The following is an 18,872-nucleotide window of genomic DNA, read 5'->3' as shown; positions in this document are numbered from 1 at the left end:
AGGCCTTTGAGACTACAGTGAGCTACTTCTACTAATCCCTCTCCACTGCCCTGGTGCTCGTAACTTGGAGTCATGCCAGATGACTTTCGCCACACAAATGTGACATGTTAGAAATCACGAGCATCAAGGCCCTTTTAAAAAACAGTGACAACAATAATGATTAAGAATCTAGTATAATGTTACTGGCAATTTTATTCAAAATATAAACATTCATCACTGAAACTGTTGTGCAGTACTTCTTTGCTGATATTTATACAAAATGACACATATTACAATTTGTGTTAAAGAGAAAATGTCGAAGAAAAAACAAGAAACACAAACCTCTTCAGATGGCAGGCGACCGCACTGAAACTTCTCTATGCTGGCCCGGCACTCGCTCACAAAGGAGGAGATGGTTCGGAAATCGCTGAAGACAACCCACTCGAGGCGCTGGATGAAGGCCTTGCACGGCAAGTACGTAATGCTCTCACGGCGGTCGATCAGGCACGCCAGCAGGCTGCCGCCGGAGCTGCTGCACTTCTTCACGACCGAGTCCTGGGAGCACGCGTTGTCGAGCAGCTTCACCAAGTTGTCGTCGCTCACCAGGTCCGTCGTATGAACCCATATTTTGTGCTGGCACACTTCGCTGATCGAGCTCAGCTCGTTTGCCTTCAAACATTCCAAAGGAAAATCATCATTAGTCGTGCGATGGTAGCTGTGCAAATATACAATGTAGACCATGACATAATGTAACACATTGATTTTTTGGTAGTACTACACATTGCAGAAATCATACAATATTTCATAAATATTCAGTTTTGTCGAAATTGAGTTAAGACATCCTTTTATTTTTACAAAACCAAGTGGATGCTGTGAAGGTAAAAGTAACCAAGTACAATATGTTTGACTGGTTTTAAGTGAGAAATAAAATCAACCTCAAGTCAAAAACTGCCCAAGTACAATGAACTTGGGCATTTCTTTCCATGAGGTTGGTAGCCAAGCTTTTGTAATTCATAAATGTCACATACCTACATTTAGGACATATATAAACCTTGAAGATGCCTCCTGCAATGCAGAGCAAAACATCTGCACAACTTCGATGTGATTCAACCTCGAAAGCCAAGATAGTTTATTACACAATGTCCACGAGAGCCTGCATTTTGCAAATAGGCCTATTTATAACTTTTGAATTTTATTACTGTATCTGAAAAAGTGCATAATTTGTTGAAATGTTATTTATAACATTTATATAACATGATTTTTCACTCTGTGCAAATTTTATTGCATGAAAAAATCTAATGGATGCAACAAACTTACTTTTTTTTACATTTAACAAATTTAGCTCTCAGAGAGCTTTGTAAAATAAATAAAATCACAGTAAAATGTATTGGCAATTGAAGAGTATTATTAACATTTAAAAAGTTTTCATTCAGCCTTAAATTATACTCCACAGAAAGTTAATTACAACATTTTAAAGCTTTTTTGGTAACAGAGCTTAAATCTAAAATAATTATGAGTCTCTGGGTTGAGGCCACTTCTCAATTATTTTTTTTTTTGTTCATTCTCAGCCATTGTCAGGAGAAGAGATAACGGGAGAATGGTTTTGGTTGGTCCAGGTGTGTTGCCAAGCATCGCAAGTAGCCATCGAAGGGTCCCAACAAGGGGTGGTTGGTTGTTCATTGCTGTGGTTGAACATGGTTTGTACTGTTTCACATAAACTAAAATTAATGAGTCTTTAAACAGACTTATAAGGATTCTTTTAATGACTTACAATATAAATAAATATGAATAAATTTAATTTAACTCAAAGTTCACAATGAGTAAAGTTTATTACTATTATAAAAACGATTTTAAAAAATGTATTGAAATTATAAATGACAAAATAAAATTCTTCTCGTCTAAATTTTGAAAATATGTTAAAATTATGAAGGAAGGTTGCAAACAGTCTCCTGAAGAAATTGAAAATAATGTACTATTAAGTGATCCAGCTGCTGTAGACAATTCCTTTGGTAAACACTTTGCTGAAGTTTATGACCAGCTACATGATATGCATCTGCAACCACAAATGCATAAATATGAAACTAACTTAATGCTACCTATCATTATCATCAGCTAAATTTTTTGGACAATTAAATGTCTAAAGCCAACTAAATCAACAGGAGTAGATGGAATTCTCAACTTTATTATTAAGGGCTGCAAGGAGATTTTAGCACCTATTTTAACTCATATTTTCAATAAAAGTCTGTCTTCTACAATCTATCCAAAATTATGGAAACAAACTATTGTAGTACTAATATTTAAAAAAGATGATAAACAATTAGTTACAAACTATAGACCAATCTCACTGTTACGTGGTTTTTCTAAAATTTTGAGAGAAAAATTGTTATAAATAAACATATTTCTTTTCAAACATACAATTTAATATCAGACTGTCAACATGGTTTTGTACCAGGTAAAACTACTATTACAAATTGATTTGCATTTACTTAATTATACGTATGACAAAATTTTATCTCAATCAGGTAGATGCTATATATTTTGACTTAGGTAAAGCATTTGATACATTCAATCATTCTTTAATTGTAGATAAATTAACTAGTTTAGATTTGAACGCTTGTTACACTAATTGGTTCCGTAGCTATCTAAAGGAAAGATTCTTTGCTGTTATAATTGGAAATACTTTATCTTCTACTTTCAATGCACCATCAGGAGTGCCTCAGGGTGGAACTCTTTATCACCTTTATTTATTTGTAATTTTTATAAATGACATAGTTAATGTAGTCCAGCATACTAGAGCTCTCCCCAATGCTGCTGATCTAAAAATATACACTGCCATTAGAACACCAAGTGATTGCATACTGATGCAAAAAGATAAAAATTACGTAACCAAATGGTATCAAACTAATGGAATAAAAATAAATGTAAACATGATTAAAAGTATAACATATTCTCTGAAGACTTATACAGAAAATTTTAATTATGCAATAAACCACAACAGGATACTGAGAGCTCAATGTGTGTGTGATCAGGATATTCTTTTAGATTCAAAATTTTACTTTCATCACCATGTTGACAATTTAACTGCAAGTGCAAACAAAATTTTAGGACTTGTAAAATAATTTACTTATTTGGATACCTCTCCTAATTCTGTGTGTAGTCTTTATTTAACTTTAGTAAAATCTAGATTAGAGTATGACTCCGTCACCTGGAACTCTGCACTCTGCTCTCGATGGCGAGCGTAACTCGAGTGAGACGTGATGAGTGCTCACAGGTCCAGCAAAGCTGTTCACGATGGTTACAAATACTTAATTTATAAACAATTACAAACTAGACATACATCTTTTTAATATACATATAGAACCACTTACTAAGGAAATACAAAAACATCGCAACGGCACACGCACTGCTACCAAACCTCACAGATCAAAGGACAAACTGGGGACGGAATACTATGGGTGCAACATTTAGGCAGTATCTCAACTGATTAAGTATGACTGCTCTTATGCTCTCACAATTACTTCAGAGCTGTAAAGAGTTCTGGGTGGCAACTCTCTTGAGAATATGTAATTACAGGAATTTTTCCTAATGTTATAAATTTTTTTTCATAACTATCACAAATTCTGGTTATAATAACCACTAAGTTTTGATTAATTTTGTAAGTTGTTTTTATAATTGATTAAGCAAAGAATTGAATAGTGATATTGAGATATTATGAAAAAACTATTCTACATAATGTTTCTTATAATAAATCAAACTATAGCCATCAAAGAATACTTACAAATTATACAGAACACCTATCCCTCACATAGCACGACTAATTTGTTCCTAAAAATGCTCGTGTTATTTGAAATCACGTATTCTGAAGCATTAGTTTCCATAAATAGCAAGGCTAATTTATTTAATGTGTTCCAAAATTGTGTAGGAAAATATACTTTACGTAATATAAATGCGTTGAATAACACTCAACTATAAATATGTCACACCATTTATTTTTATATACCACCCATCACACTTTGTATGACAAATACCTACGCGTAATGGGAGATACGAGGTTATATACTTTATCGTCAGTCGGCTGGCTGACTTGCCCACCCGGGCGTGACTTTCAACTCACGTCGCGTACCTTTCCAAACCATACTTTACTGTCAGTGAAACTGATATTACTGTCCGGATATTACATTATAATTTTTCAAAAATTAAAGTGCTTATTCGCATATCACCACCTGGTTCACACCAATCCTGTCAGGCCAATGATTATTTTTTTCATTGCAACATTCATTTAACAACCTTTTCCATGTGAAACATCTGTTCATTTCTGTTCCGGTATCTAATGTCAAATATATTCCCGTTAGTACAACCAACAGCATCAGACTTATATAAACTTTTGGTAAGAGTCCTTATTTAGTACGATTGTTCACACAGTTGACTTGCTTAAAACTAAAGTGAGACCAACATAAGCGTGGTCTTCATGACAATCTGCACTTCTAGTTTTGTCTCAAATACTTGAACACGATGGATTATGAGTGATCAAGCACGTAGTTACCGGAATCTGAATGGGCAGACGTTACTTTTGTTTGAGTGAATTCCCTGCCACTGGCTAGACTGAGTTCACGGCCCAGTTTGTGGCCAGGCAACAATGGTACGGCACGGCGGCATACGCGTGGACGTAAAAACATTTGGTCCTTTCAACTCCATAGCCGCAACTTAACTTGCCATAGCTGATGTTTGTACAACAGCCGATAGCATAGTCAGACTTCATGGCGTCGTGCCAGACTTTTTTTTTTTGCCTGCGGAGATTTCGTGCTAACTGAAATTTACAGACGTGCTATTCAAGACTGGGGCAGTAAAATTCATTTCGCGCTAAATGAATCCGCGCAATCTGAAGATGTGCTAAGTGAGGGATAGGTGTATATCACTGTATTAGTTTTGCCATTCAGCATTTTTTTAATTTCCAGGCATACCAATCATGAAAAATAAAAGGTAAAGCTCATACATCAACCTCAATACTTACAATAATTATTGTATAGTGTGGGCCAAACCTCCTGCGAGCCGGGCTCCATAGTTCAAAGGAAATGCGCTATTCATAACGAACCAGCAGAGCCAAACAGCAGGGTGAGCATTAGGGAAGCAAATAAAGCCGATTCTACTTGGTTCTTACGGTCCGATCACACATCAACTGTTCTAAAAATATAAATTGTTATAATGACTATGGTGTGTATATCTATGTATCCTCTGTTAAGCACTACATAGTCGAAGAGATCTCCCATACCCAAGGCGATTTTTCAACCTCTTTGGCCCTGTCCCAAGATATGTTTTCCCTTCCCCAACTTTCCCTTATATACCTCTTACCTCTCCTCCACCCGCTCCCCATCCTTCCCTGGTTGATGTTTGGCCCGTACCATATTTACACATATGATTAAGGGAGGAAATAGTCAACATGAGAAATGTGTGTGTATTGAATAAGGATCATCATAACATTCATTTTGCATACCTGCTGCAAGTGATGGGGAGTGTGGTAAATTTCAAGTTTAGGGTTCTCACACTCTTACTTCAGCTAATTTTCCTGAGCTTTCAGATTTAAAACATTTTCAACAATATCAGAATACTATCTCTCATTTGTTATTGTGGTAGTTATAACACCTGAATAAAACTGCAACAGCCATTTAAATAACAGCAATTTAAATAATAAAAAAAAAGACGAAAAGCCTACATCTTTTAAAACCCTTAATATTTAGTTGCATAATGTGCTGTTTCTGCTTGAATTTGTAAAATTTTATGTTTAGGGGTAACTGGAAGAGGAAGAAGGCGGCTAAAGATTATCTATCCAGAGCACTAGCTGCCTGGAGTCGGGGTCTGTCCCTGTCTCATCCATCTATCTGGCAAGATATCAGATGGCTTATGCTACAATACAAATTATTATCAAAATAAGATTTTAAAAAACATATAAATTGCAAAATTGATTACGCAAATTTTTCCTGTACAATATGCAATTTGTACTGTTATCATTTACATCAACACTACGTAACCAACATTGCCAGTCTGAAAAATAATACAAATAAATATTTTGATAAAAATTTGGAATTATACATTACTGAATGTTACTATGCGAAAAAATTTAGATATTTTACTGTGCTTAAAATTAATACAGAGTCGTTTGCACCCGTAAGTTGAATTCAATTAAAAAAAATTAAATAATATAATGTAAGAAAAATTATTACAGATACTAATTTGTACTTAAATATTATCACTTCCCCTGTGTTTTCCGGAATTCAAAGAAACCTTTTAAAATACCTGAATTTACCCGTTTTTCATATTTTCCTTATCAGCTAGAATGCTGAAGTTTACCAACTGTTTTTCATTGCTTAGAAATACTTTTACAGACCTTGAACCTCATCTTGTTCTGTCTTTCAAGTCCTCTGTATGAACTTTGATTCCTACTGAGAGGAAAATCTGGTTGACATAACTCAAACCATGTTACAGCAAACTACAGTATAGTTTTTTTTTTATAAATTATACAAACAATCTAAAGTGAGTAATAGTTGGAAAAATAGAGCACTCATTAAAAGAAAATTTTAAAATAGTTTGACAATTAAGAGTGAACCTTAAAGAGACAAAATGTTGCCAAATTTCCATGCATGTGTAAACCAGAGTGTCTACAAATATCTAGTGAACCAACAGCAGGACTTTTTCAGGACATATGAATTAAAGTGTCTTACAATTTTTTTATAACTCAGGTTCATTTTTACATGTAACCAAAAAAAATTAAATATACTAAGAAATAGATTTACTATTCAGAGAAACATGTCAATTTGTGTATTTCAAAGCTGCTACCTTTTCAGAGATAAATTTCCACACAATTTAAATGTTTAGTCTCAAACTAGTTGTAGTTAAATGTGACGTCGTACCTCCTCTTTATTTAAACTAAAACCTGGGTCACAGTCCTGTCCGCGGCACAACATTCCGGCCATGGCCATTGTAGTGCAACCAGTCATCACCAGATGGCAGTTGTAAATATGAACAGACAATGTATTATAGTTATGTTAAGACATGTTATGATATTGTAAATATTTATGAAGATTATTAAGTGTGTAGTGTAAGTATGTTTCGTAGCCTTGTAAATAACATTGTAAATGCAAAACATCCAAAGGGATAGCAATATGTAAAGTTTTAACACGAACGATTGTAGAAGGAAACTGTATAAATCGTGCGGGCTAACAAGCCTAGACAACTCACCTCTCTCCCAGCCAATCTGGGAGAATAAATACCAACACAGTAAATAGTGATATTATTGGCTTAATTCTCTCCTTCTCCTTCTCCGCTAGCGATTCCTAGTGAGACCGCGGGCTTCCCTTCTCTCTCTCATTCTCCCTCTCTCTTGTACCCATCCACTAGTGACTCTTCGTGAGACCGCGGCCATCCCTCTCCCCTACTTCCAACCTTTCCGCTAGCGACTCCTTGCGAGATTGCGGGCAGCTTCCTCCTTCTACCTCCCGTCCCCGCAGGCCTGTTCCGCGCAAGCACGTCCTCGGTCAGCTGCACTGGGCCGAACTGTCCACTCCCACCTCAGAGTGTGAGGCTGATCTACCCAAGAGCTGGCGCCGGGCAAACACCACGACAACCAAACGACCGAGCGACGTCCACCCCGTCTCCACGTCTTCATCATAGACGAGGCCACGACAAATGTGTGTATAAAATGAGGGAGGCATGGAGACAAAATGCAGGTTAGCAAATAGCTGCTGGAAATTAAAGTTTCGTCACTTCCACCAACATTGCTATGTATTTCGAGACATCTGTAACTAATACTTCAGTTTCGTTACTTTTTCACGACTTTCCTAATTTTTTTAACATGTCGACACCCTGTAAACAAACCCCCCCCCCCCCAAAAAAAAAAACACAAACACACAGAGACACACAACACAGACAGAGACACACAACACAGACAGACACACACACAGACACTCTCTCACACACACCCAGAGACACACACACACACAAGCTACAGTTTGGCAAGAACGGTAGATGTACAAAACACAGACCAGGCTGGGATGCATGAGCTGTTAAACCCCTCTTGTTCCTCGGAGAGTAATGTCATGCTCCTAACAAGGTTGCTAGTTGCTTAAGGTAGTAAGGACACTTAATTTAATTATAAGCAGGATTGGCTGATTTAAAGCAGAATGCTTTAAAACATGGTTTAAACCAAGTGGTTGTTATAAAAAACCAAATAGTTTTTTTTTTTTTAAATTATGTATTTTTAAATAGAATTTCTTCATTTTTTTAATGAAAGGTCTAAATCCACTCTAATAACAAAAGTTTGCTCATTAATGTTTCTTGTGATTTACAGGAAAAAAAAGATTATATATTAATCAAGATGTTATTTAAATTATCAGAATAAGCTATAACCTACATCCAGCTGAATACTGCTCTAAAATTAAATTAACTGGTGAAATGTAGTCCAAGTATAAAAAAGAGGAAACAAATAAATTTATTATTAAAAAAATTCCTATTCTGTGAGATACCCCTGACTCCTGTAAATCCCCATTCTGTGGGAAACACCCTTGCTATGGTGAATCCTCCTCCTGTGGGAAAATACTGTTTCTGTGGTTAAGTCCCAGTCAGATGTGCAGATATTCTGGACTTCAGTTCTTTAATGGTATAACTTTCTGGTTCAACATGAGCGGCAGAAAGCAGTATGTTGTATGGCTTTCATTTGAACACAGTGAGAATCAAAAAACTGGCTTTTTTTTACAAATATTGTTTTTTTTTTTTACTTTTTTTTTCCAACCCTGCTTACAAGCACCCAAATACCCCTACATTGTACACTTTTCCCAATATATCCATACCTCTAAGTTGTGAATTAAGTTCAAAAATTCATGGCAAACAAGATTTAATTTTGGCAAACAAATATAATCCATACATACTATTTCCAGGTTATACTCAACCTGTTTAATAAGTTTGAGCATCTGATTGGCCAAGCCACCAATCACATGACTGCAGACAGGCGGGGCAGAGCCGTGCCAATGAAACCGGTTAATTTTTTATTCTATTGGCACAGCTGGTCAACTGCCACTGAACACTGTGCACGCTATTGGCCATTATGAAAGACGCAAACCAAAAAGTGTGCAAGAGATGTGCAAAGGCACAATACCAATGAGAAGTCGACATTTGTTTGTAAATAAAGAATACTTTTGATACTATTATTACATTATAATATTCAATTATGAAACAAACATAACTAATAACTTACACCATAGTAAATTGTAATGATAATACAAATAAAAACTCTAATTATTATGTGATAATGTTATAATTTAATAATGAGACAATCACTTTTTACATCACAGAGTCAGCAGAGCAGCACAGCTGTCAGCATAAATATTGGCTCACTGCAGCTGAGGCTCAGTCCCATGCAACCAATACCTGTATAGATACTTGTGCTTGAGAAATAGAAACTCTGTCTATGTAGGCCTACCCTGGATTTATGAACTTAAAATTTCGACTTTCAACTGGTTTTCCACCAGTGGCAAGGAATCCTCCCCTTACTTCACTCTCACTCTCCCTCCCTTCAGCCTTCCCCCTATGACCTTTTCATCTCTCAACTTCAATTTTTATCCTTCAAGCCCATTCCATTCCCTCCCTGACCACGCCACGAATGACTGCCTCCCACTTTCCGTTCGAAGCTACTCCCTGCGGGGCTTCCACTCCTGATCTTTCCTTTCTCTGTATCCCACTCTGTGGATCCTAGTTCCCAGCTTTCTTAGCCCTCCTCTCCCTGTAGCACATTGAACAGCCTTACCAACCAGGGTTGCCATAAGAGCTTGAAATTCCAAATTTTCCTGACGTTTACAGCTTTTCCAGATCTGAATCGAGTTTCCCTGACCTTCCAGACACAAACTATCCTGCGGCTAACTTGGTTTGCATTTGGGGGAAAAAAGACGTATGTGCTTTACAATATGTCACCTTAGCAAAATTAATGTCATTTTAGATAGATACACATGTTTTTATACTATTATTATAGATTCACTTAAAGCTATAAAATGTAGGTTATCATTCTTGTACGTAAGCATTAGGAAATTAGTTTAGTCTCCTTGTATTTAAAGTAAAAACCAGGGTTTCAGAAAATGGAAAATCAAAGAAATTTCATGATTAGTAAATTTTGCGCAGTTTTTGAGGCACCTGAATGTTGGCGGAAATGGTATTTTCTGTTTATTTTGGCCGTCACAAGGAAAAATTACAGATATATTTGGTAATTTCTCTGACTTTTTCAGGTATTTCCAGACCATTTTAATTTCCCTGACTTTTCATTATTTTCCATTTTCTATACCTGTAGCAACCCTGCCAACCTTTCTACTCTCCTACCAAACTGTAATGTTTTCCATCCCAACTCCAGAACCATTTTTGAGGCAGTTTGTGAAGCACCTGAATGTTGGCGGAAATGGTATTTTCTGTTTATTTTTGCAGTCACAAGGAAAAATTACAGATATATTTGGTAATTTCTCTGACTTTTTCAGGTATTTCCAGACCATTTTAATTTCCCTGACTTTTCATTATTTTCCGTTTTCTATACCTGTAGCAACCCTGCCAACCTTTCTACTCTCCTACCAAACTGTAATGTTTCGCATCCCAACTCCAGAACCATTTCTGATGACCTATTATACATCTCCTGTTCTCCTTTACATATCCATAACCCAACTTTCTGCTCTGCATTGCACTTTCTCCAGCTCATGACTGTTTAACTTTACCACATAACTTGATGTAATCTTTTGGACATACGCCATTGCTAAGCACTTTTTCTGTTGAAGAAAACTAAAAAATACCCAAAAGACAAAAAACACAAATTAAGCAAAAAATTTGCTGTTATCAACAGGATATAAACATTACATAATATTCCATAACAGGAATATGGTCAACAAACAAAGAAAAACAAAGAAAAATGGACTGTTCCAGCTCCTACTCAATCGCACCTGTGTTTTTGTATGTACCATGTGCGTCTCTGCCTGAGGATGGGAGCAGATATCAGTTCCCGAAACGTCGCTTGTTTATATTTTGGGAAATCTATTGTGTTTGTTTCGTCTTTTCGTTTTGTCGTGTTTTTGTCTCATTTCAACTGTTGTGCTAAATTTTGTTTGGGTTCAATATATTTGTGCTGTCATCATTTGTGGCGGTTTTTTCGTTCTCTTCTGTTTAGGAAAACTATTGTGTTTGTTTTGTCTTTTCGTTTTGTCGTGTTTTTTGTCTCGTTTCAACTATTGTGCTGAATTTTTTTTGGGTTCAATATTTTTGTGCTGTCATCATTTGTGGGTTTTTTTTCGTTCTCTTAGTCCATTTTTCTTTGTTTTTTCTTTGTTTGTTGACCATATTCCTGTAATGGAATATTATGTGATTATTATATCCTGTTGACAACAGCAATTTTTTGCTTAATTTGTGTTTTTTATCTTTTGGGTACTTTTTAGTTTTCTTCAACAGAAAAAGTGCTTAGCAATGGCGTATGTCCAAAAGATTACATCAAGTCATGCACTCCCATTGCACAAATCTTTCAAAGATTTTACCACATAAGTACCGATAAAAAACTTTATTTAAAACAAACCAATGTGTCGAATATCCACATGTTACTGTGCCTGCATTTTTATCATGCCCACGAGTAAATGATTTACATAATTCTTAGTAGTCAACAGCATGCAAGAGCTGATCAGCAGCCTATCAGACAGCTGCAACACAGCACAATTGATGGCAGGGTATGGAAGTTCTTCAGGAATCAACATGAAAAATGTCCTACTTATTCCTGTCAGACTACCATTTGCTTCCTGTTCAGACCATCAGAAAAGTGACAAGGAGATACGAACTTTTGGCTCATAAATTGAGTAACTTAATTTGGTTTGAATTATAACATAAAAATAATTAATTTTTGTTTTGCATTTGTTACTTGTGTATAAGTTCTTATCTGACAAAATAATTATACAAAACAGCTGCATTTTGTAGTTTACCAAATTCGAAAATTACGTAATTTGATAATTCTGTTTTGTTTAAAACTTTGAAACATGTGTACAGTCAACATCGTTTTGCTCTCGGCGTCCCATTAACGTTTCGTTCCCGGGTATTGTGAATCCGGCTTATATGGGCGAGCAAATTCTTGTAAATGTAAACAAGTTCATTTTGAAACAACACATAGTAAAGGTTAACATAAAACTTCATAAAAAGAAAAAAAAACTAACCTTGAAAGACTGGATACATTCCAACACAAATAAATCGTCGGAGTTTGGAGGTAAAGTTCCACATAACCTTTTAATGTCTGCAATACACTCAGATTCATTTATGAGTTTAGTTTTGGAAACCTCGTTGCGATTTACAGTTTGAATACTCCTTTGTGAGCGACTGACACTTGTATGTCCTTTACTACTCTCTGCATTACTACAATTTATAAAATACAACACCGAAAAAATATATATATAATAAACAAACGATACTGCTCTAAAAGCAAACATTTTAAACAAGCTCAAAAAAAAAGTAAAATATACTTGAACATTAGCTCTACCACTGCAGTGTCAACACATCACTTATCTACTGCAACAGTATTACATTACGGATTAGCAAAATCAAGCTCACGACACTGTTTTACCACGCAAAATTTTAGATCGACGATCAGCTCAGTAGCTTTGTTTACGTTTTTGCGGGTGCATTTACAAACTACACAAAAAAAAATCTTTTTCAAAGAGCTCAGACAAATTAAACCGTATAGCAAATATAGCGTAGAAACCAAATAGATATACGCTATTTTTTTTTTCCTAACCTAAGCTAAAGTGTATTGGGAGGGGTCCGGGTTAGGGAGAGACTCTAAGTGCGTCTCAGGCCGAAGCCTATACGCTCTAATCATGCAGGGGGTACCATGCAGAAAGGGGGAACATGCATATGTGCTAAGGAGGGGGATTGGCCAGCCATGGCAGCAATTGGCGCCATGACTAACTCCCCTCACTTGACTATTCTAGACTAAACTAGATAAATTGGACCCAGGTAAAACCTGCATAGACACAGGGAAAACCCTGGGCACTGACATGCGGGATGCAAAAATTCATGCATTAATTTCATGTTGATTGGTTACGGGAGTAGAAAGATGCCTCAGGAAGAAGAGTTGGAAGAGTAGAAAATGTCTACTAAGCAAGGGCGGGCACTTGGACATTTCTGTCCGCATATTAGTTTTGGTAGGACTGGTTTTTAGATATACGCTTTCTGGGAAGAGAGATAGCAATGAAATAAAATTCATAATCAACACTGTTAAAACGTTTGTTAATACTTCGACTTTACTTCGCAGCATCGAAAGTGAGAGACAGGCACAAATAACTGACATATTTCTGGAAAAATAGGAAAGTAAATGGTCATAGCCTTTTCACAACTACTCTCAAAGACATTTAAAAAGTATTACTTTGATTTCCTGTAAATATATTGTATTTCTATGTTTCGCACTATAGAAAAGCATTCAAAACGTGTGTGCTCGTTTAAGATGTTAGTGTATTAACGGGGCTTGCACAGTAATGACTTGAAATAAAGAAAATTATTTCTCTATTTTTCTAAGTTTTTGCTTAGATTTTATTTACCTGACTCTGTAAGTGGCCTAAATCATGAGATGAACTTGTATAACCATGTAGTAAAAATAAAATCATTTTAAAATATAAGATTAGTATATGAGTCAGACTATATTATTTTGTTCTTTAAAGTATTCATGCAATTGGGAATTTTGATTTAATAGGTACAATATTCTTGGCCATACATCATTGCAATTTTGAAGTGTTTTTCAAGGGAAAAATTCATAAATGCAAAATAACAAATAAAAATTGAAACATAAATTCACAGAAAATAAGCCTAAATCAGATGATGTCAAACAGATAAACCTAATGATGAACCTAACAGGTACCTATTGTGGATAACACAACCACGACAGCACAGACGAAGACATTAAAAAAAATGGTTATCTGTAAAGTCGGTTTACGAACGATAGGTTAACGTGACGTTGCCGTCGTCCGGGGTCTCGAGCTCGAGTCCCGGTGCGGTTCCTAGCGGGAGTGGCTGCTGTGAATGTAATGTGTCCGGATGGGCGCCAGACTAGCTCTGGTGCTAGTCGGTAGGTGGGTCGTGGGGTCGATTGCCCTGTGTGGCCCACTAGGACCGTCGGCGATGTTGCGTGGGTTTAAGGAATTCCCTACTCGGAGGTGGTTGGGAATCGTAGGGTGAAATAATCATATGCTGAAATAAGGCAATAAATGATGTATGTCATTTATTCAGGCGACTGTGGCCTGGGTGTAACGCCGTTTGTTACACGCCACGTCGTACAACAGGTGACGTCACAAAATACAAAAAACTACACAATTACACACAACTAAGTCTGAAAGTTACTTAATAAAATGTGGCACAAGTTTACAAAAGAAATGTTACACGATGGTGCGTTGCACAAGTTGCCGTCGTCCGCGGTCTCGTGTTCGAGTCCGGGCGCGAGTTCTAGCGGAGTGGCTGGTCTGATTAACGTTTTATGTTCCGGGAGGGCGCCAGGCTAGCTCGGTGTCTAACCAATGAGGGTTCGTGGTTCGTTGCCCCAGCGTGGTCCGCTAGAACCGTCGGCGGTCTTGCCTGGGAATTTACGTTAAAGAAGAATGCGTAGGATTGCCGTAGTAGCGACGTGCCTTTATTCAAGGGATTGACGTCACACCATACAATTACTGAGCACAGACATGCCCCTGAGGGCTACTTGTCCGTTGCGAGGTGCAGGCCGGTTCATGTTCAATGTTTCGTGGCACTGGTTTCTCGGGTAACAGTATGCAGGCCAAGTACACTTGGTGCAAGAGAGGCGCGCACAGATGACGTGGCGCAAAGTTACATTAACAAAGTACACTTAATGAAAATTAGGCGCGCACAAATGACGTGGCGCAAAGTTACGTTAACAAAGTACACTTAATGAAAATTAGGCGCGCACAAATGACGTGGCGCAAAGTTACGTTAACAAAGTACACTTAATGAAAATTAGGCACGCACAAATGACGTGGCACACAGAGTTTGTGGGCGACTGGAGTCGGCCAGTCCCGTAAGCGATTGTTTCTACGCTGGTGCCGTGCCCACTGGGGTGGTACACGCACCGCCACTAAACTTGGCGAAGTTTTCCTTGCGGGTTTGTGGTCTGCGCGAAGGCGCGTGGCCTTAAGAAAAGTTCTGTGGTTTGCGGGAGACGGCCCGTGCCGTATGCTGAAGAGCGACCCTGAGCACCAGGTGTGGTGCGGGACGTCTTTACGTTTACGCGGTCGGATTAGGTCCTGAACCGTAAAAAACGGACCGGGCACGCACGGAGAGGTGAATAGAAAAAGGTTTGGTTTATGCTAAATGACTATATTTACCGGACGTTACTTGCGATGAAGATAATGGTTGTGGTCTCTCCGTGGGACGTAGGTCCGTCCCGGTCCGCGAGTCGAGTAGAACTGCGGAACTGGCATGGCGTCCGGTGGCGCGTCGGCCCCTGCCGCGCCAAGCCTGACCTCATTACGTTAAAAACTAAATGACTGCGTCTGGAAGAGACTTTAAGGTCGCAAAATTCGTAATTAATTGTTTGAGGGGGAATGGGTGTGGTTCGTCTCTAGTCCACTCGGATTTAGTGTGCTTTATAATAATAATGTCTGGTTTGGCCGTTCGGCTCGGTGGCTCGCTCGACTCGGGTGGGCCACGGCCAGGGGTGCGTTCCGTTAGCGGGAGAGTATACTGGCGGTTGCAGGTCGGGCTTAGGGATGGTCGTCGGTCGGACGACGTCAAACGCCCCCCCATCGAGAAGCCCGACCTTGCGCCGCTTATGGACCCGCCACGTGGTAGCACCCCTAGCTCCGGCAGCTCTGTCCAGTTGCGGTTCGCGGCTCTGCAGCTGATAGGCCCCGCGTTCTGGAGCAGGTGTGCGCGCCCGTGGTTCGGCAGCTGGTAGGTTCGGCGCTCTGGACCTGCTGTGCAAGCCACCCCGGCTGCCGCGGTGGTGGACCGGCCGGGGGCGGCGTCGTGGCGCCTGTGGTGGCCAGCGGCTGATAGGGTCAGCGCCCTGGATCTGATGTGCTCGCCACCCCGGCTGCTGTTGTGGCAGGCGGGCCGAGGGGCGGCGTCGTGGTGCCTGTGGGGGCGGCGGCTGATAGGGCAAGCGTCCTGGTCCCAGGTTGTCCCACGTGGATTGTCCGGGTGCTGGCCTGTTGACGTAGTCCCTCGGCACCTGGTACGGCGTGGATGGGTACAGCCTCCTCTCCCGTTCCGGTGTGCCGGGCGGGTTTGGAGTAGAGGCCTCCTCGTCCTCGTCGTCCAGTTCCGTCACCATGGGGTGGTGTCGGCGTGGTCTTCTGCGGTTGTGCCCTAAGCACCTCCCCGGACTCGTTCTCGGGGGGTGACAGTGGTTCCAAATGCGGCTGCGGTGTCTCGCAGCGAGCGGCGGTGCGGTGGTGGCCAGGGTGCCGGCCGGCAGGGGCGGCGGCGACCAAGGTCAGGCGGTTCTCGGCAGGCGGGCAGTAAGCGCGGGCGGCGCTCGGCACGGCCCGGCTCAGCCTTGCCGACATGCGGGCGTTTCGCGGCCCGTCGTGCCAGACGGATGACAGGTGTCATCGGCCGAGTGGCGGTCACGTGCGGTGGTGGGGCGGTCGGGCGTCCAGGTGCCGTGGCGCCTCTGGCGGCTTGAGCGCGCGTCGCCTCGGCGGCTGCTGTGGCAGGCTGACCGAGGGGCGGCGTCGTGGCGCCTCTGGCGGCTTGAGCGCGCGTCGCCTCGGCGGCTGCTGTGGCAGGATGTCCGAGGGGCGGCGTCGTGGCGCCTCTGGCGGCTTGAGCGCGCGTCGCCTCGGCGGCTGCTGTGGCAGGCTGACCGAGGGGCGGCGTCGTGGCGCCTCTGGCGGCTTGAGCGCGCGTCGCCTCGGCGGCTGCTGTGGCAGGCTGACCGAGGGGCGGCGTCGTGGCGCCTCTGGCGGCTTGAGCGCGCGTCGCCTCGGTGGCTGCTGTGGCAGGCCGGCCGAGGGGCGGCAACGTGGCGCCTGTGGCGGCTTGAGGGCGCGTCGCCTCGGCAGCTGCTGTGGCAGGCTGTCCGAGGGGCGGTGTCGTGGCGCCTGTGGCGGCTTGAGGGCGCGTCGCCTCGGCGGCTGCTGTGGCAGGCTGTCCGAGGGGCGGCGTCGTGGCGCCTGTGGCGGCTTGAGAGCGCGTCGCCTCGGCAGCTGCTGTGGCAGGCTGTCCGAGGGGCGGCGTCGTGGCGCCTCTAGAGCACAGAGTGCGCGTCGCTTCGGCAGCTGCTGTGGCAGACTGTCCGAGGAGCGGCGTCGTGGCGCCTCTGGAGCACAGAGAGCGCGTCGCCTCGGCGGCTGCTGTGGTAGGCCGGCCGAGGGGTGGTGTCGTGGCGACTGAGCCTCGAAGCCAGGTGGGCACCGCGGGGCGAATCCAGGCGGCGGGGCCTCGCACAGACGTCTCGGCGTCGTGGCCCTGGGCGTTGCCTTGTCCAGCGTCCCTTTTGAGGCCGCGTACTCACGTGGCAGTGAGGACGGCTGCATGACGTTGAAGCTAGGCGGTGGCGACGGTGTGGCGCGACGTGTCGTTGTCGAGCCTGGTGGCGTCCCGGATGAGGCAGGTGTCGGAGACGATGCGGGTTGCGTCGGAATGGTCCTTCGCGGCACGGTGACGGTGGTCAGGTGCGGTGGCGAGGTCATCCCGGCGTCGTGAGATGTCTCCGACACGAGGCGGGTTCGGGACGTCGTGACAGACTGCGATGGGACGGTCGGCGTCATGCGTCGTTCGGTCGGCTTCGGCGGGTCAAGCGTCGTCACCGTCATGTTGAGTGGCGTCTGGTCTGCGAGGGGTGTTGAGGCTGGTGGCTTTGGGCCCGGGGGTGGAGGGAGCAGGATTGGCGGCGAGAGGTTGACGAGCGTCGGCGTCGGGACGGAAGGCGTCCTTGGTGAGGCATAGTGCGTCGGCGTGAGTGGCGTCAGGTTGAAGGTCGTCGTCGTCGGGACGGTTGTACGTGACGGTGCGGATGTCGTCGGGGCGTGTGTTCGTGATACGTCATGCGTCTGCGTGAGTGGCGTCTCGATGTCGTGAATCGTCGCGGCGTATCGTAGGGGAGGAATTATTGACGTTGCTTCCGGATACTGCACTTGGGTGGCTCGTTCTGCGGCACATCGCGCGCACGTGAACGTGAAAAACTCGCGCCTCAAAGTCCCTTCACGCTCGTTGGTGCAGTCACGATGCCATAGGCTGGCACACTCGTCGCAGTGGTAGCCCCTGCTACTTCCTCCGGGACACGACAGGTTTCCACACATCGTCATCCCGGTTGTGCGATACTCTTGACAATAGCCACACTCGTACCCCGCGGCGATCCTGCCGTTTAAGTACCATCTCGGGTAGAGGTGGTAACACCCGCTGCATTCATCTGCATACATCTCTTGTTATCGTGCGTGTTCAGCTGTGTCGATTCGTGTTTTTCACTCGCGGCTCTGTGCGCGCTGTGCAAGTCTGCGCGCGGGGTCGCGCTCGCCGGCTGGGCAGGTGCCCGGACAGTCGCACAAAGCGGGCGGGTGGAGGATTGAAAGGGGAGGGGAGCTGTCCGGATGGCCGCGCGAAGCAAAGAGTTGATAGGGGGTGGATGGGTGAGGGTTGAGCGCCCGGATGGCCGCACAAAGCGGAGAGTGAAAAACGAGGGTGGTTAGGTGGGAGGGGGGGGGAAGAGTACTCTGACCGCCACGCGAAAGTGAAAGCGGGCGGGTGCGGGAGTGACGGGGGGTTGGGGGTGGTGCTGGGCTGTGATGTTCGCCTGCGTCGCACGCTCTGCTGGAATGTCAGCGCTGGGGGTGGGGGTTGATAGATCCTTTGTCCGCCGCTCTTGGTGCGTCCAAAATGGCCGTTTTCTTGCCGTTTACTCA

General features: G+C 42.7%; 1 protein-coding gene across 1 annotated transcript in view; it reads right to left on the bottom strand.

The window, feature by feature from the left end:
* Window positions 1–12,682, bottom strand: part of LOC134535571 (Golgi apparatus protein 1) — a 62,925-nt gene extending 50,243 nt beyond the window's left edge. Inside the window, exons 1-2 of the mRNA XM_063374765.1 lie at window positions 12,189–12,682; window positions 322–648 (exon numbers count right to left, since the gene is read on the bottom strand). Coding sequence (XP_063230835.1) covers window positions 322–648; window positions 12,189–12,458 — 597 coding nt within the window. The 5' untranslated portion in view covers window positions 12,459–12,682. The remainder of the gene's footprint in view (window positions 1–321; window positions 649–12,188) is intronic.
* Between the last annotated feature and the right edge of the window lie 6,190 nt (window positions 12,683–18,872).

The sequence above is a fragment of the Bacillus rossius genome, chromosome 1 (genome assembly GCF_032445375.1).
Source record: "Bacillus rossius redtenbacheri isolate Brsri chromosome 1, Brsri_v3, whole genome shotgun sequence".
Lineage (NCBI taxonomy): Eukaryota > Metazoa > Arthropoda > Insecta > Phasmatodea > Bacillidae > Bacillus > Bacillus rossius.
Note: the sequence above shows the minus strand (reverse complement) of the source record. Positions and strands in the feature narration are given on the sequence as shown.